Raw genomic sequence first — 16,313 nt, 5'->3', positions numbered from 1 at the left:
TGCCCCCCCCCTTCCCCTCCCCCCCATGGACCACCAGTCCATCATCACCCAGGTTAGCAAGGAGGAGGTGACCGCCCCGCTGCAGGAGAAAGGTAATGCCCCCCTCCTATAAATAATCCGGCATCGGGACCCCCCCACATCCCCTCCTCCTCCCTTCCTCCCTCTGTGGGTTTTGCTTTAGGGGAGGGTCGGGGGGGCTAAATCTGGAAAATCGCTCCTCGGCCCCCGCCGCCGCTGTGCGTCCACCCCCCTCCCTCCCCCTCTTCTCGCTGCATGGCACTATGGGGTACACGATGACAGCCCAGCCTTCCCCCACCCGCTCTGTTTCCTATAGGGCCAAGGGTCAGACCCTTTGCTCCGCGTTGCTCAGGGTCCCCCACGTGCCCCCCCCCCGCTCCCCGTGCGCGGCGACGGGCGCGGAGTGTGTGATGAGTTGCGGTTGGCCTCAGCTGGAGTGCGGCCCCGCGGGGCTGCGTGCACCGGGACGGGGCCGCGGGGAGACGGGAAGGGGGTTTCGTCTGCACTGCTCCACGCGTCATTCCCCGTCTGCGTCCCTCCTGGGGTGATTCGGGGAGATCGGGGCGGGGGAAGCGCCGCGGGGAATCTGAGGCACGGAGGAACGTGGCTCCGTGGCGTCCCGGCGTGGGATCGCAGGGGGGGCAGCCCCTGCCCCACTGTGGGGGTTCCCAGGGCCCTGCGAGTCTCGGAGGAGCAGAACCATGAGGGTCGGCAGCATCCCACCCCCCGGCAGCATCCCTGCCCCGCTCCCGACGCTCGGGCTGGGGCAGGATCCGGCCGCGCTGAAGGTGTCCGTGCCTCAGTTTCCCTGCGATCCACCAATGGGGGCTCAGGAAACGGCACCCAGCGGGGTGCGCTTCACCGCGATTGGCTCCTCGCCTCCGGGTCGTTTGCACCAGCCAATGAGCAAGCCGAACAGTTGGCGGGGAGGCGGGAAGAAAGATGGCTAGGCCCCTCCCCTTTGGGTCGGCCCCTCCTACAGCACAACCCACGCGTGTCCGTGGGGTCTCAGCACCCCCCGGGGGGTTGCCCACCTCGAGGAGTTCCCCCCCAGATTCAGCAGAGGGCAGCTATTGTAGGATCCTGGTGGTGCCCAGCCCCTATTGTGCTCCCCAATCCTGCAGGTGCCCAGAGCCCCCCGGCCGCTGCCAAGAAGCCTCGGGGCCGCAGCATCCTCCAGTCCCTCTTCTGCTGCCTGTGCCACGATGATGCTGAGCCCTTCTCCGTCAATAACAACGCCCCACTGCTGGTGGAGGAGAATGGCACCGTGCCCAAGGTACCCCCTTCCAGAACTCCTACCCCAAAATGGGGGCGGATCCAGGGGCACTCGATCACCGTGCCCCAGCCCCCTGTAACTAAAGAAGGAGACACTGCTGCCCGACCTGGGCACAAGGCAGAAGGGAAGAGGGTGCCCCTCGCCCCCCCACCGACCCCCTGGCTGTGCCCCCCTGCTGCAGGCTGCGGTCAAGCACCTCCTGCCTGAGATCAAGCCTCAAGATGCCAGCAAGCTGTGTGTGGTCATCGACCTGGACGAGACACTGGTGCACAGTTCCTTCAAGGTGGGAGCACCCCTATTGGGGTGGAAGGGAGGTTTATGGGCCATGGGAGCCCCCTACCCCACGCTGACTCCGCTGTGCTCTCTGCAGCCGGTGAACAACGCTGACTTCATCATTCCGGTGGAAATTGATGGTATCATGCACCAGGTATGGGGCTGTGCAGTGAGGGCTTGGGAGGAGTTTGGGGGTCAGGTGGGGTGCCCCCCAAAGAGGCTGGCGCTGGGTTCAAGTAATCCAGGATAGGCTGTGATCTGGCAGTCAGCCTGTTCTAGGTTACTTGGCTCCGGAGCCCGCCCAACGCTTCACCCTGGAGATGCCAGGGATAGCGGGCACCCCCCTGATTGTCAGCAAGCGGTGTCCCCTCATTCCAGCACAGGGCATGTCTCCTCCCTGCTGTTGACCAGGGTCAGGACGTGGTGCCCTTTGTGGTGTGGGGCTCCACCAGAGTGGTCACAGGGGGGTGGTGCTGGCAGCCCCCATAGGGTTAGGGTTATGTGCCGCTGGGTCCCTCAGTGCCTGTGCCTGTAGGTGTATGTGCTGAAGCGGCCGCATGTGGACGAGTTCCTGCAGCGCATGGGAGAGCTGTTTGAGTGTGTGCTCTTCACCGCCAGCCTGGCCAAGGTGAGTGGCAGCTCCAGTTACCCTGTTGTCCCCTTCCTTGGGCACCATGAGTCCCCTGCAGCCGCAAACCTATGGCATCTCTGGACCTTTGTCCACCTCTGGCCCTTGGTGACAAACCCATGGGCACCTCTGGACACTGGATGTCAGTGGTCCCTTTTGGTGACCACCCATGGGCCCCGCTGGGTCCCCCTTGGCCAACCACCCACTGACCTTGGGACCACCGGACTTTGGCCACCGTTTGTCTCCCTTGCCCAACCACTCAAGGGGACCATTGAACCTTGACAGCCACCTCGATTCCCTTTGCCCACCTGCTGACCTCCCCTCTCCTCGCAGTATGCGGACCCCGTGGCCGACCTGCTGGATAAATGGGGGGCGTTCCGTGCCCGGCTCTTCCGCGAGTCCTGCGTCTTCCACCGGGGCAACTACGTGAAAGACCTGAGCCGCCTGGGCCGCGACCTGCGCCGCATCATCATCGTGGACAACTCGCCCGCCTCCTACATCTTCCACCCCGACAACGCTGTACGTACCCCATGGGGGGGGGTGGTCTGGGTGGTGGCGCAATGGGGCTACGAGGGACGCGAGGTCCTGAGCCAGTGGCCGTGCCCGCAGGTGCCGGTGGCCTCATGGTTCGACAACATGGCAGACACGGAGCTGCTGGACCTGCTGCCCTTCTTCGAGAGACTCAGCAAAGTGGACGACGTTTACACAGTGCTCAAGAAGCAGCGGACTAACAGCTAGTGGTGCCCCAGCGTGGCCGGCAGTGGTGGCCTGGTGGCAGCATCACTGGGGGGCTGCGGGGATCCCGGTGTCCCCCCATCACCTTCCCGTTCCCCGCTGCGATGGTCACGGTGGGTGCTCCACGCAGAAGGGGTGCCCGGGGTGACCCGCTGGGGACATGTTTGGAGGGGTCCCGTCCTCTCGCTGCCCCCCCCTCCCCAAAATGGTTCTCAGGTCCTTTTCCCCTCTGCATCCCCTGCAGTGGGGAGGGGAGTTAAGCAGCTGCTGCTTTCCACTGCCTTTTGGGGGAACCTGGTCCCCACAGTCTTAGTCCAATGGGGAGACTGGCAGCCCAAGTTTGGGTCCCATTGGTCTTGGTGTCACTGCCGTGCCCCCAGCTCTGCCTTCTGTGCAGCTGATAACTTTGGGGAGGCACCACTCCACACACCCCTTTGTGCCTTCTGGTGCCCCCTCCCCACCTCCAGAGGTGCATTTTGGGGAGGCTGAGCCCCTGGTTTTCAATGCCTCCATGTGCCTTGGGACGCCATGTCTGTATGTGTCCCCCCTGCAATAGAGGTGCCTGGGGAAGGGATACAAAATCACCCCCTCCAACCTCACTTTCTTCCCACGGAGGTGGGAATTCTGGTGGCCTCAAACCCCCACTCCCCTCCCACAGTGCCTCCATGGCAATGGGGCCACTCCACTCACCAGCAGGGTTCCCCTGCCTTGTGGGGGGGCCACACGCCCTCTATCCCCATCCCTTCTCAGTGTCACCAAAGGCTGTGACTCCCAATGGGGGTGGCCCATAGAAGCCTTAATGTAATGCCTCACCCCCCCCACCTCTCCATGGCCTTACATGAACCCTGCCCCCCTCCCCCTTGCCGTGGTCTCCCAGCCTCGAGGGGATGGAGGGCTCTCAGGGAGGGGGGCGGACTTTTAAATGGAGGGAGAGCATATCTTTTAGAGTCAATCTATGGACAATGATATATTTTTAAGGGGAGAGAAGCAACGGTCTCCCAAATAATCAAGGGTGCCTTTTTACCGCTGTGCCAGGGAATGGGGGAATCTTTTGGGGGAGGGCTTTTTAACTCTCCGTTACTGTCCGTCCGGCCCCTGCGGTGCTGCCCTTCTCCAAACGCTGGGGGCCAGGGTGAGGGCCTCCCCGGCTCTGCCTATGCCCCCCACCCTGCACCCTGCTCCTGCAGCGGGGTCCCACTCAGCACTTTATTGGCCACATCAGGCAGCACCCATGGGTGCGCCCCTGGGTGTGTGGGGGGGAGGGGGGCTGGAGTTGGGGGCGTGGGGGCGGGGGGGCTGGGGACCAGTAAGTGCCTTGGTGTGATTAAAGCTGTCCAACCCTCCTGGAAATGGGCTGTACTGAGCTGTGTGCGTGCACATGTGTATGCAATCGTGGTCTGTGTGTGCATGCAGGTGTGCATCGTGCACACCTCTCTGCTGTACGTAGGTGTGTGCAAGCCCCATATGCAATGCATACGCCCACTGCAGGGACTCCTGCTTGGGTCTCATTGGGTGCTGCGGGGGACTGTGGGTGCTCCCATACTCATTAAGGTACCAGAGCCCCCAGCACTCGCGGGGAGGGCATAAGAGGGGTTTGGGTGCCTCCCCAGCACAGCCACTAGTGCCCTCTTTGGCCCCACGCCTCTCCTCCTTAATGAAGCCTCTGTCCTCCTCCCCGGTAGCTGTGCTAATTGCTGAGTTTGTTAGTGGCCTTGCGTGGGGCCCGAGGAAGGGGCTCACTGCTGCTGTCCCTTGTGCCACACCAACGGGACACGGGCAGCAAGCGGGGGCTGCGCACCCAGGTAAGGGGGCACTGGTGTGGGACTGCACTGTGGGGTGGGAGGATTTGGGGGGATAGAAGGTGTTGGGGAGCCCACCTCCTTTGCCTCGGGAGTCTCTTGTTGGGTGGCTGAGCCATCACTATCCCTTTGGTGATCCCTGGGGCTGCAAGGGCACAGGGTGCCGCTGGTGGCACAGTGCTGGCTCAGCAGGGTGGGGGCAATCATGCTGTGACAATGCTGTGATAAGCGTGGGATAGGTGACGCCTTGGTGCCAGCGTTCCACAGCCCCTCCTGCACCTCCAGAGCCACCCAAATGCTATCAGGCAGAATTAGGGTGGAAAAGGGCAAGGATGAAAGGGCTAGGGATAGCTCAGCCTCAGAACACCAATTGTTGCTGGAGGAGTTTCAGAACAACTGCATTCTGACTATCCTGGAGAGTCCCTAGTCCCCAAGGTGTCCTCTCTCTGGCCACTCTCTGCTCCAATTGAGGGACCTCTGGCCACGTCCAATCCAACCCATGGGGATCCCCAGCACCAGGCTGGTGATGCCTTGGCACACAGAGAAGCCATGGAATGAAACAGAAAGTGGGTAGTTGCAGGTGGGATCCACCCCATGCTGGCAGCCCCATGCTGGGTAGGACAAATGGGACAATTGCACCTTTCTATGTGGTTGGAGCCATTGCAGGTGGCTCCAACATGGCCCCATAGGTTTTGGTTGCTTTGGATCCCCCATGGCTGGGATTGGGAGCATCTCTGCAGCCTGCTCGGTCCCCATCTCCCATGGGGACATGGCCACTGGGACCTGCCCTGTCCCCTCCCCATGCGTGGGTTGGGGATCGTGGTGGCTCAGTGCCATGGGAAGTGGGTGCCACCCAGGTGTCATTACCCTGAGAGTAATGGGGCTCTGAGGGGAAACCTTGAGGGATGTGGGGACCTTGACTCAAGGTTCTTCCTGCCCTTATATGGTGAACATGGGCTGGGACAGCTGGGGACAAAGGTCTCTTCTCTGCTGGCACCCCAGCACTTCCCCTAGGTACACACACCTTGTGCTCAGCTCTGCGGGGAAGGTGAGGGGCTGGGGATGAGGGGACAGCACATCCCAGTGCCAGTGCTGTAGGTGGCACTGGGATGGGGGGGGGAGAAGAGACCTGCTGGGGTTCACAAGGGGCTCTGTCTCATTGGGGCTCAGAGGCGGTGGGGGGATCAGGAGGAGGACATGGCCCAGCAATGCAGCACAGGGCATGTGGTGTTGGGGTCGTGGAGGCTGCGCATCCATGGATGTGCATACACACCCATGTAGGATGTGATGCCCATGCCATGAGCAGGGACAAAGGGAGAAGGGCCATTGAAGTGTCACCCAGGTGTGGCTTTGCAGGAGGAGGAATGGCTCACAAAGCCTGGCCCTGTGCGCAGGAAGCAGGGGAGGATATGGGAACATGTGGACAGCAGGACACCACGGTTACCTGCTCCCATACACACCTGGCATGGCCCAGGACCCCCACTCACCACCAGGGAGGGGTTGCACCCTGCTCACGTGTCCACAGCCGCCATTCACCCCCCATGGCTTCAGGGGGGTTGACTGCCTGGCTGGCTGCAGGACAGCAGATGGCTGCAGCCCAGCTCTTAATGAGGCTGCCTGCTGTTAACCCTAACAAGGGTGCCGGCAACAGGTCCCCCTGCCTGCAGCCAGCACCATGGTGGAGCTCAGCAAAAAGGTCACCGGGAAGCTGGACAAGACCACGCCGGGCATCCAGATATGGAGAATCGAGGTGGGTCCTGTGGATGTGGGAGGCTTTGGGTTTAGGACCCCTGCAGGCTGCCCTGCTCACGTGTACCTTCTTCCTACAGAACATGGAGATGGTGCCGGTGCCCACTAAAAGCTATGGCAACTTCTACGAGGGGGATTGCTATGTGCTGCTGTCGGTAGGGCTGTGTAGGGACTTGGGGTGCTGTGGGGTGCCCCAGACCTGGGGACACAGGGTGCACGGCTCCTAGCGGGTTCCCCATCCTGCAGACACGTAAGACTGGGAGCAGCTTCAGCTACAACATCCACTACTGGCTGGGTAAGAACTCAAGTCAGGACGAGCAGGGGGCAGCCGCCATCTACACCACGCAGATGGACGAGCATCTGGGCTCTGTGGCTGTGCAGCACCGTGAGGTCCAGGGCCATGAGAGCGAAACGTTTCGTGCGTACTTCAAGCAGGGACTCATGTAAGTTGCCAACATGGGTGTTCTGTTGCTTGCCATGGCTATCCTTCCTGCCTTGCCAGAAGGGTCTCTGTGACAGTGGCAATGGGAAGGCTCCCTCTGCATCAAGAAAAGGATAGATGTCACATTGTGAGTGACATGGTTTCGTGGTTTGGAGGGGATGGGTTGATGGTTGGATTGGATGATCTTAGAGGTCTTTCCAACCCTAAAGATTTTATGATCCCATGGAAAGATCTCTACTCTGGGAAGGGGGATGTTGGCCTGGATTCTGTCTCACTCTGTCAATTACTCATACCAATAATGTTAGTGGTTGCCGTGCATATGGGCAGGAGAATATCCTTGCTGGAGTGGGAAGTGTGGCCCAAGGCTTATGTCATATCCGTGTCCTCTCAGCTATAAGCAGGGTGGGGTTGCCTCAGGCATGAAGCACGTGGAGCCCAACACCTACAACATCCAGCGCCTGCTGCATGTGAAGGGCAAGAAGAATGTGGTGGCTGCGGAGGTGAGACAGGGGATGTTGTCATCCCACAAAGCCTCAAGCAGAATGGGGAGCAGTGCAGACCCTGGTGGGAGGGTTGCTGAGCAGGGAGGCTGTGTGTGCCTGACCCACTCTGTCCTGCTGCAGGTGGAGATGAGCTGGAAAAGCTTCAACCTGGGTGATGTCTTCCTGCTGGACCTTGGCCAGCTCATCATCCAGTGGAACGGCCCTGAGAGCAATCGTGCCGAGAGGCTGGGGGTATGGCGGGATCCGGCTGCTCGGTGCCTCCAGCCCCCATGCTGGGACCTCACCGTTCTGATCCTTTCCCTGGGTGCAGGCGATGACCCTGGCCAAGGACATTCGGGACCGAGAGCGTGGGGGACGTGCGAAGGTTGGTGTGGTGGAAGGTGAGGATGAGGGGGCCTCACCTGAGCTGATGCAGGTCCTGACACATGTGCTGGGGGAGAAGAAGAACATCAAGGCAGCCACAGCCGATGACCAAGTGCACCAGGCGCTCAACAGTGCCCTCAAGCTGTACCAGTGAGTTGCTGGGGATGGGCCATATCTATGGAGGCATCTTGTACGGGTGTGAGGTGTCAGGGTGATACCATGATGTTGGCAGCAGAGAGTCTCACAAGTCCCATCCCTATGGATGGCAAGGGAGAAGGGATGAGGCCACCACAGAGGGACAGGTCCTTTGGGTGCTGTAGGAGCACTGGGATCCCCCAGTGCCAAAGGGGTTGGGACCTAACAGCTAGTACAGAGATGCTCATGCAAATGTCACGGATGCTTTCTAACACAGAGGCATGTCCCCAGTAGAGCTGACTGTCCCCATCCAATCTGACATCCCCTTGTCCCTCACCAGCTCTTCCATGTTTGGGGTGGCAGTGGGGATGGAGATGATGGCAAAGAAAGTGATGGAGATAGAGATGGAAATGGAGCTGCGCCCCCCCAGCCCCACCACCCCCATGGGGCGCTGGGGAAGATGTTTTTCAGAATTGTTTCTACCTTTCTCTCCTCTCTCTGTGTCCACCAGTGTCTCTGATGCCAGTGGGAACCTGGTCATACAAGAGATAGCAATTCGCCCCTTGACTCAAGACATGCTCCAGCATGAGGTGAGATGCTCAAAAGCAGTGCCTATTTTCCTTGTCAGCTTTAACTCAAGTGCCCACCCAAGTGCCTTTTGAAAGATCGAAGCCACCCTAAGGTTTAATGTCTGCTGTCCTCCCCCACTTCCAGGACTGCTACATCCTTGATCAAGCTGGTCTCAAGATCTTTGTGTGGAAGGGAAAGAATGCCAGCAAGGAGGAGAAGCAGCAGGCAATGAGCAGGGCCCTGGTGAGTGCTTGGGGTGGTGGTTTGGGTTTGTTGTTCCCGAGGAGAGAGACTGGGTACTCCATGTCCAGGTACTGGATCTGGCTCCCTTCAGGGCTTCATCAAAGCCAAGAATTACCCGTCCAGCACCAGTGTGGAAACGGAAAATGATGGGTCTGAGTCCGCTCTCTTCAGGCAGCTCTTCCAAAAATGGACTGTTCCCAACCAAACCAGTGGGCTGGGCAAGACCCATACTGTGGGCAAAGTGGGTGAGTGCCACAAGGTGCTGGTCCCAGAGGACTGGAGGGATGCTGAAGGGGTCCCCAAGCCTGGCTCAGTCCTCACTCTTCCCTGCAGCTAAGGTGGAGCAGGTGAAGTTTGATGCCACCACAATGCACGCCAAGCCTGAAGTGGCTGCCCAGCAGAAGATGGTGGATGATGGATCTGGGGAGGCAGAGGTAGGCTGTGGGAAGGAGGTGGAATGAATCTGTGTGCCACGCTGGAAGATGCCATGGGAGTGCAGGTGCTGTGGGGCCAGGAACACAGTGTGACACCATCCCACCAGGTCTGGCGGGTGGAGAACCGGGAGCTGGTGCCTGTGGAGAAGCGGTGGTTGGGCCATTTCTACGGCGGGGACTGCTACCTGGTGCTCTACACCTACTACGTGGGGCCCAAGGTGAACCGCATCATCTACATCTGGCAGGTGAGTCTCTGTCCCCTACCCAGGGCTCATCCTCAGCGGGACAGTGCAGGACAGGGCTACCCACCAGAAGGCCCCATGCACAAATCCCCTGTGGGTCATTCCCTGCCCCTCCACGGCCTTCCCATCCCGCCTACATTCCCAAAGAGAGAATGTCCTGACGCAGGGCCGCCATGCCAGTACGGATGAGCTGGCCGCCTCAGCCTACCAAGCTGTTATCCTGGACCAGAAGTACAACAACGAGCCCGTGCAGGTGCGCGTCACCATGGGCAAGGAGCCGGCCCACCTGATGGCCATCTTCAAGGGCAAGATGGTGGTGTACGAGGTGAGCACGGGGCTGGTGCAGGGTGGGCAAACTGGTGGCTGTGTGACCTCTTCCTATCCCCACTGTCCCCAGAATGGCTCCTCGAGGGCAGGGAACACGGAGCCGGCATCCTCCACTCGGCTCTTCCACGTGCGCGGCGCCAATGAGTACAACACCAAGGCCTTCGAAACACCCGTTCGAGCTGCTTCTCTCAACTCCAATGATGTCTTTGTGCTCAAGACACCCGGCTGCTGCTACCTCTGGTATGGGAAGGTGGGTACGGCCTCGACCAGCTCCTTCTCTTCCTTGTCCTCCAGGGGTTGGGGTGGGCTCAGTGCTGGAGCTGTGCCGCTCACACTGTAGGGCTGCAGCGGGGATGAGCGTGAGATGGGCAAGATGGTGGCTGACATCATCTCCAAGACTGAAAAACTGGTGGTCGCTGAAGGGCAGGAGCCACCTGAGTTCTGGGTAGCTCTGGGCGGCAAGACGAGCTATGCCAACAGCAAGAGGTACGAGCTCTGTGTCCCCAGCCCCTCAATGGATTCTCCTAGTGCCCCCAGTTCCTTGGCCAGTTACCATCGCAACCATGTCTCCCCACCAGGCTACAGGAGGAGAATCTCTCTATGCCACCCCGGCTCTTTGAATGCTCCAACAAGACAGGCAGGTTCTTGGCCACTGAGATTGTCGACTTCACCCAGGATGATCTGGATGAGAATGACGTTTACCTTCTGGACACTTGGGACCAGGTGTGTAGGGAATAGAAGGGGGGATAGAAGGACTTGTCCTGTTGCGGACAAGCTTATGTCCCCAACAGGATGAAGGACCTGCAGCAACCGGAGGTGGTGGGATGGGAGCATGGAAACCCAATCCACATGGTTTTCATTGAGGATGGGCTCCCAGCACCCATCCCTGGGGACAGATTCTGTGTCCCCAGCCACCGGTGAAGGGCCAGCCCAGTGCTGGACATGGTGGCCCCATTGCAGATTTTCTTCTGGATCGGGAAAGGTGCCAATGAGTCAGAGAAGGAGTCTGCAGCAGTGACAGCACAGGAGTACCTGCAGAGCCACCCTGGCAGCCGTGACCTCGACACCCCCATCATTGTGGTGAAGCAGGGCTACGAGCCCCCCACTTTTACCGGCTGGTTCATGGCCTGGGATCCCCTCTATTGGAACGTGAGTCAGGGGGTGGGGGTTGGAAGTAGTGAGGAGACTTCTGGAGATGGGGACAAGACTGGATGTAGCCCCAGCTGAGCAATTCTGTTCCTGCAGGACAAGAAATCCTATGATGAGCTGAAAGCTGAGCTGGGGGACAACGCCAGCATTGGGCACCTTGTGTCAGTGAGTGTCACAGGAAGAGTTGGGACAAGAGGGGACCCTGAGTAACACATGGCACAGCAGCAGGGGAAGGGATTACTGGTGCCTTTGGCAGGCGGCACAAGAAGCTGCAAGAACATTTTCACGTGAAGGGACAAAGGTGTCAGTCCCCTAGAAGGCAGCCTGGTAGCTGTTCATTATGTGACCTTGTCCCTCCCCACCAGGGGCTCACTTCCAAGAATGAGATCTTCACAGCCACCACCACACTCGTCCCCACCAAACTGGAGATCTTACCATTGGATGTGCTGGTGAACACTGCAGCTGAGGACCTGCCCCGGGGCGTGGATCCCAGCAGGAAGGAGGTGAGCTGGGGGGGCTTGGGGAGGCCATGGCTGGGGGAAGCCCTGTGGCTTGAGCTCAGGCTCCTCCTTCCCCAGAATCACCTCTCCGACGAGGACTTCATGGCTGTTTTTGGTATGACCCGCTCTGCCTTTGCCAATTTGCCCTTGTGGAAACAGCAGAATCTCAAGAAGGAGAAAGGACTCTTCTAGGAGGGGAGGCTCAGCCCACAGCCATCCCAAGCAAGCACATTATTTTTACTAAATAAAATGGATTTGGAATGGGGCTTTGTGTGCTTCTCTGCCCACCCCAGCACCTGCAGCTCAGGACTAAAGGTCTCATACACAGCCCCAGGGCACTCCCTCTGTTATCAGTGAACTCATGCATAAAACTCAGTAAATAGTTGGCAGTATCAAAGGTAAAAGCGACAAGCCATGGCACGGGAAGCACAGGGACAGCAGGCATGGGGCAGGGCCCGGGGGGGGCAATAGGGGAGCAGAGTCACAGAGGCAGCGACGGGGGGTGCAGCCCATGCCCTACAAGGGTTTTAGAGTGCTGTCAGATGGACTGGGACAGGCAGCAATAAGATTTCAAACCAAAAGAGGGCTAATAAAGGTTTTAATTTCACAAAAAAAAAAAAAAAAAAAAAAAAAAAAAAAATCTATCTACACATTGTTTAAAAGGCAGGGGGAGGGAAACATGAGCAAAATCTGTAAAGAATAAGAGAGGAACAGGTCTGCTAAAACACAGAGAAAAGCTGCTCCACATCAACAGTGTAAAGAACCAGAAGTCAGGCTGCAAGCAGGCAGATACCAACCCTGGGATGGGGTGGCTCTGCAGCAGGTCCTCAGCTGCACATCCCTCAGCACCCCAGCAGCACTGGGGTCCCACACTCCTTTATCTCTCTTTGGCAGGCAGTTACAGGGATACTTAGCTCCATGAAAAGAAAACAGAACAGTTGAGTTCTTCCCAGTCTCCTCAACTCCTCCATCACTGCAGCACACAGTCCCCACATGCCTGGTGTCAGGGTGAAGTGCAGCAACGCTGACTGCTGCGGGCAGTGTGCTGGACACGCACCCCAGTTACTGTGCTGCACAGGATGGGAGGGAAGGTGAGCAGGCATTTATCATCAGTGCTGAGCAGAAATGGAAGGTGATGGCACAGTCACAAGCTTCAGAGCCCTGCTCCTCATGAAGCTGCTCCAGTCAGTCCTTGCTCTGCACAGGCTCCGGTCCACCGACACGAGCGTTCTCACATCTATCAGAGGAGCAAACGTGGATCATCGCAGTCATACAATGCAGGGAGGAAAAGCAAGATGGCAGTTCCTTAGGTTTGCGTGCTGAATCACATTTTGACTACCCTAAGCTGATTCAGGAGCAGGTCAGTTTTTAACCACAATTCTGCAGAGCTGAGGAAAAGCCAAAGAAGGGTTTGTAACATTCAGACCTGTCACTGCTGCACACAGTCAGTCCTGATCCATCCCCACTCAGCACCAAAGAGCCCTATGCCCTGGCAGCAAAGTGCCTGCACAAACAGCTGCTGTTGTGCTAAGGGCTGGGAGAATTTGCAGGGCTCTAAAGTCATTTCCTCTCCGGAGCAGCCCACGCCAGAAGCCTGCACACATTAGGGGACTGCCACTGAGATTCTCTACCCACTTACAAGCCAGGACAGGGAGAAGCTGAGTGTTCTGCTGTGCCAGTAAGGTCTGAGCACAGAGGGCTGCTCACCCCCCATCCCCCACCGCTCAGCAGCAGCAAGGAAGAGGCTCTGCAGCCCCTGCTGCCAGGGTGACATGCCACCAAGCCGCCATGTGCCAAAAAAAGCTTGAAGTAATTCACAGATGTTTGCAAATTCTTTCTGGCTACAATAATAAACAAGGACTTTGTTTTCATGGAACATGGACTGCTGGATTCAAGCATCAGCCTTCTCACCTCATTCCAAGCAAAAAATGGTTTTAAACAAAAGTTAGCGCATTGGGAATTTGGGCAATGTTTGCTTTTATTATAAATTAAACGGAGCACAGTGCCTTCAGAACCGTCCTGAGAAAGGAGAGCTGACTGCTGATCCTGCAGGAACACCATTAGTTATGTACAGCACTAGCATAGGAAATTGGGGAAAACATCTGCCTCCTGGATGGAGCAATTCATCCCTTGTCCAGGGGCCGGAGCGATGGGTTCAAAGGATACCTCGTGCCTCACCTCATCTTCCCATCACCCAGAATCCTACCAAAATCAGGACTAACAATAGAAAAGTATAATGCTTTGTAATAAGTTAACACATACACTGCTTCGGCTGCATCTCACAAGCTTGTGGTTACAACCAAACATTCACTCCTCCCTTTGAAACCACAAAGATTTCACCCTGGCCGTGCCCACCTAATGCAGGGACCAGGAGGTCACTGGGGCTTTTCACTCCCTAAAGGGCTGTCACTGCTGCCCCTCACTGCTGCACACGGAGGGGAGGAGAGGTCACTGAAGCAGCACCCCATAACAGCCCATTGGGACGATCCCTGGTACGGAAGTGCCCACGAGAAGAGGTGCCTGCTGCCAGTTATGCACAGATGGTTCTGCCTGCTTTGCTTCAGCTGATTTATTCCTGAGAAACTCCTAACAATAGTTTAAAAAACCCAGAAACTATCTTGACAGCAAAAAAAATTTTTTTTTTTTGTTTTTTTTTTTTTTTTTTTTTTTTTAAAAGAAGTCTTTCACCTCTAAAACTCAAGCTGCAAAAAACAGAGCTAGAGGCCAAAACAAGATCAACTACTCTGCTTAATAGCAACAGTTTCTCTGAAGTAAGTAGATGCCAGCAAAAGGAAACATCTGCCCCTGCTAAATAAGTGCCAAGGTGCTAAAAAAAAAAAAAAAAAAAAAAAAAAAATTAAGTCGATAGGCATTTTTTTCTCCCTGCTGAAACAAGCTCTAAAATGAGTATCTTGGAGCTAGCCTCATTAAACATGTCCCCAAACTGTTCTGTTAGCACTGAACACAAGCTTCCTGAAAGCTTTCCACCTGCTTTAGTCACACAGCTGGAGCACTCTGCACTCCTCAGTAAGAACAGCCACAGAGCTGCAGTGAAATCCCTTTTTCTGCACCTGGGATGAGGGAAGACCAAAGAAAGACCACGGTTCAAGCTAAGAGTGGCAAGCAAGGCGCTGCAGGCCCTGCCTTCTTCCCATCGTTTCCATTTCACGATGATTCTCGGCTGCACAGAATGAGGCAAGATGAAAAAGCAGCTGTGGTTCAGCTCCTGTTCTCCACCTGCTCCAGGTGTCACCCAGCAGCTTGGGTCAGTTACATCAAAGCAAGCCCTAAGCAACATAACTTCAGCGAGGAACACTGCACACCTCTCTTCTCCAAACTTACACAACAATGTAGCAAAGAGAACACAATCAAATAATAATGCTTGTAAAATAAATCACATGTATAATCTCACCACTAAAGGAGGATGACAGTGAACGGCATCAAAGAGACAGAGCTGCCACCAGGTATGCAATACATTCCACAGCACCAAGAGTTTGTTTCCTGGAACTGCACGTCACCAGCAGAGAGCTTACAAACCCACCAATGTCAAAACACATCAGCTCAGCGACTGCACAGTGAGATGACTGCTGAGAGCTTACCCTGGGAGCTGGGCTGCCAGTGAAAATCACCAACACAACACACACCAGCTAACAGAATCTATTGCTTAAACCGGTTTTGGAGAAGGAAAAAAAAATAAAAACCAACCCAACAAAAAAGAGCCAAGTGATATGTAAATCTTCCCCACTCACATCTGGCCGGTGAATGGGCTTTTGAAGATGAGTCTCTTTTTGCACATTTTTCCTTTTAAATCAGTCTGTGAGCAGCTGTAGTCTCGTGGCTTGATGCAACTCTTTAAGGCTCCATGCTGACAAAATCGTTTGAGGAACAATAAAAACTTCACCACAGGAGCATCGCTCCGGGATGTCAAGGTTGACGACTGTGGTTCGGGCCGAAGACTTGCACAGATGGTTGTGCAAAATGTGAGCATCCGTATTTCTACCATGTGTCTGTTGTTTTGGCCCTGAGCTGTTTGTTACTCCTGCACGTCTGGCACAAGTTCAGGATTTCCTGTGCTCCTCAAGAGGTACGAGGTGTTGGACTCCTCACAGCGGCTGACGGATCGATCTGCCTACTTCCACGCTAAGTGGCTGTGCACTTTTCTCTGTTTCTAGTAATTCATCGAAGATGTCCCTAAAACACAGAGGAAGAGCAACAGTGAAACTCATGTGCAGCAAGCAACTGCTACGCGAGGCAGCCCCGAGGGAATCAGCAACTGGATTTAATCCACAAAGCTCAAGCGTCACAGCGCTCGGTAGAGAAAGGTGTCTTATCTGGCATTTCTCAGAAAGGCTCCTTAAATCCCCAAGCATTTTCTTTCCATTTGTTACAATGAATAAGACCACTGGTAAGCCCCAGAGAACAGTAACAACAGTTAAAGTAAGTCCAGGCTAGTAATAGGATCTGAAGGAACACAAGACGCAGTCTGCAGAGATAATGTAGTATCTTTTACTACAGGGACCAGAAAACACATACAAAGGGAGCAAACTGAGTTACAAAAGCCCTTCCTCAGTTGTGTGCCTGATAAAGTATTACTTCTATCTACAAATCTCATCTTGCTCATGTCCTGAGATGACCATGGCTGCAGCAACACAACCACTAGAAGCACGGATAAGGGCATTTACAAATCTTACAGCAAGTAAGGACAAAATCCAAACTCCACTGTGATTCTTGGTGCAAATAAGGAACGGCTGAAACACCAAATTCATCTTTTCAAAAGATGATTTAAGGTATCTTGTTAAAATACTGTACGCTAGTGACATGTAATATTAATAATGAACTTATTTCTAATCTGAACTAATTTGTCATTCCTGCGTAACGTTTTGACTAATGTCTTCTGACCCACATACAGAGACACTCCTCACCCCAT

General features: G+C 56.0%; 3 protein-coding genes across 6 annotated transcripts in view; 2 read left to right on the top strand and 1 right to left on the bottom strand.

Moving 5' to 3' along the window:
* Positions 1–9: 9 nt before the first annotated feature.
* On the top strand, positions 10–3,936 carry CTDSP1 (CTD small phosphatase 1). The gene is made up of 7 exons (XM_042827268.1): positions 10–92; positions 1,143–1,294; positions 1,476–1,577; positions 1,665–1,721; positions 2,103–2,195; positions 2,529–2,714; positions 2,805–3,936. Exons 1-7 carry the CDS (start codon positions 26–28, stop codon positions 2,931–2,933), a joined length of 786 nt encoding a protein of 261 aa, XP_042683202.1. The 5' UTR covers positions 10–25; the 3' UTR covers positions 2,934–3,936.
* A 1,742-nt stretch (positions 3,937–5,678) lies between these two features.
* Positions 5,679–11,651, top strand: VIL1 (villin 1). Of its 3 annotated transcripts, none has more exons than XM_042827387.1 (20): positions 5,679–5,777; positions 6,381–6,479; positions 6,559–6,633; positions 6,725–6,921; positions 7,312–7,420; positions 7,544–7,654; positions 7,734–7,936; positions 8,433–8,511; positions 8,636–8,734; positions 8,826–8,979; positions 9,068–9,168; positions 9,276–9,413; positions 9,577–9,735; positions 9,808–9,987; positions 10,078–10,223; positions 10,316–10,460; positions 10,698–10,886; positions 10,983–11,051; positions 11,252–11,389; positions 11,465–11,651. In XM_042827387.1, the coding sequence occupies exons 1-20, from the start codon at positions 5,682–5,684 to the stop codon at positions 11,576–11,578; spliced, it is 2,601 nt and encodes an 866-aa protein (XP_042683321.1). In that variant the 5' UTR covers positions 5,679–5,681; the 3' UTR covers positions 11,579–11,651. The 3 variants fall into 3 exon arrangements, with proteins under 3 accessions (XP_042683321.1, XP_042683323.1, XP_042683322.1); XM_042827389.1 differs by having other exon boundaries at positions 5,693–5,777; positions 6,397–6,479; XM_042827388.1 differs by having other exon boundaries at positions 5,698–5,777; positions 6,367–6,479.
* A 355-nt stretch (positions 11,652–12,006) lies between these two features.
* Positions 12,007–16,313, bottom strand: part of USP37 (ubiquitin specific peptidase 37) — a 29,963-nt gene continuing 25,656 nt past the window's right edge. The window contains exons 23-24 of one of the 2 annotated variants that reach the window (XR_006170330.1): positions 15,136–15,577; positions 12,009–12,774 (exon numbers count right to left, since the gene is read on the bottom strand). Coding sequence is in view for 1 of the 2 variants with exons in the window: in XM_042827306.1 (XP_042683240.1) it covers positions 15,490–15,577 (88 nt within the window). In the remaining variant the exon portion in view is untranslated. Of the gene's footprint in view, positions 15,578–16,313 lie in introns of both variants that reach the window. The other variant, XM_042827306.1, reaches the window with a different exon arrangement.

The sequence above is a fragment of the Centrocercus urophasianus genome, unplaced genomic scaffold, assembly GCF_019232065.1.
Source record: "Centrocercus urophasianus isolate 14NV4802_14NV808 unplaced genomic scaffold, USGS_Curo_1.0 seq_28, whole genome shotgun sequence".
NCBI classification, from domain to species: Eukaryota; Metazoa; Chordata; class Aves; order Galliformes; family Phasianidae; genus Centrocercus; species Centrocercus urophasianus.
Note: the sequence above shows the minus strand (reverse complement) of the source record. Positions and strands in the feature narration are given on the sequence as shown.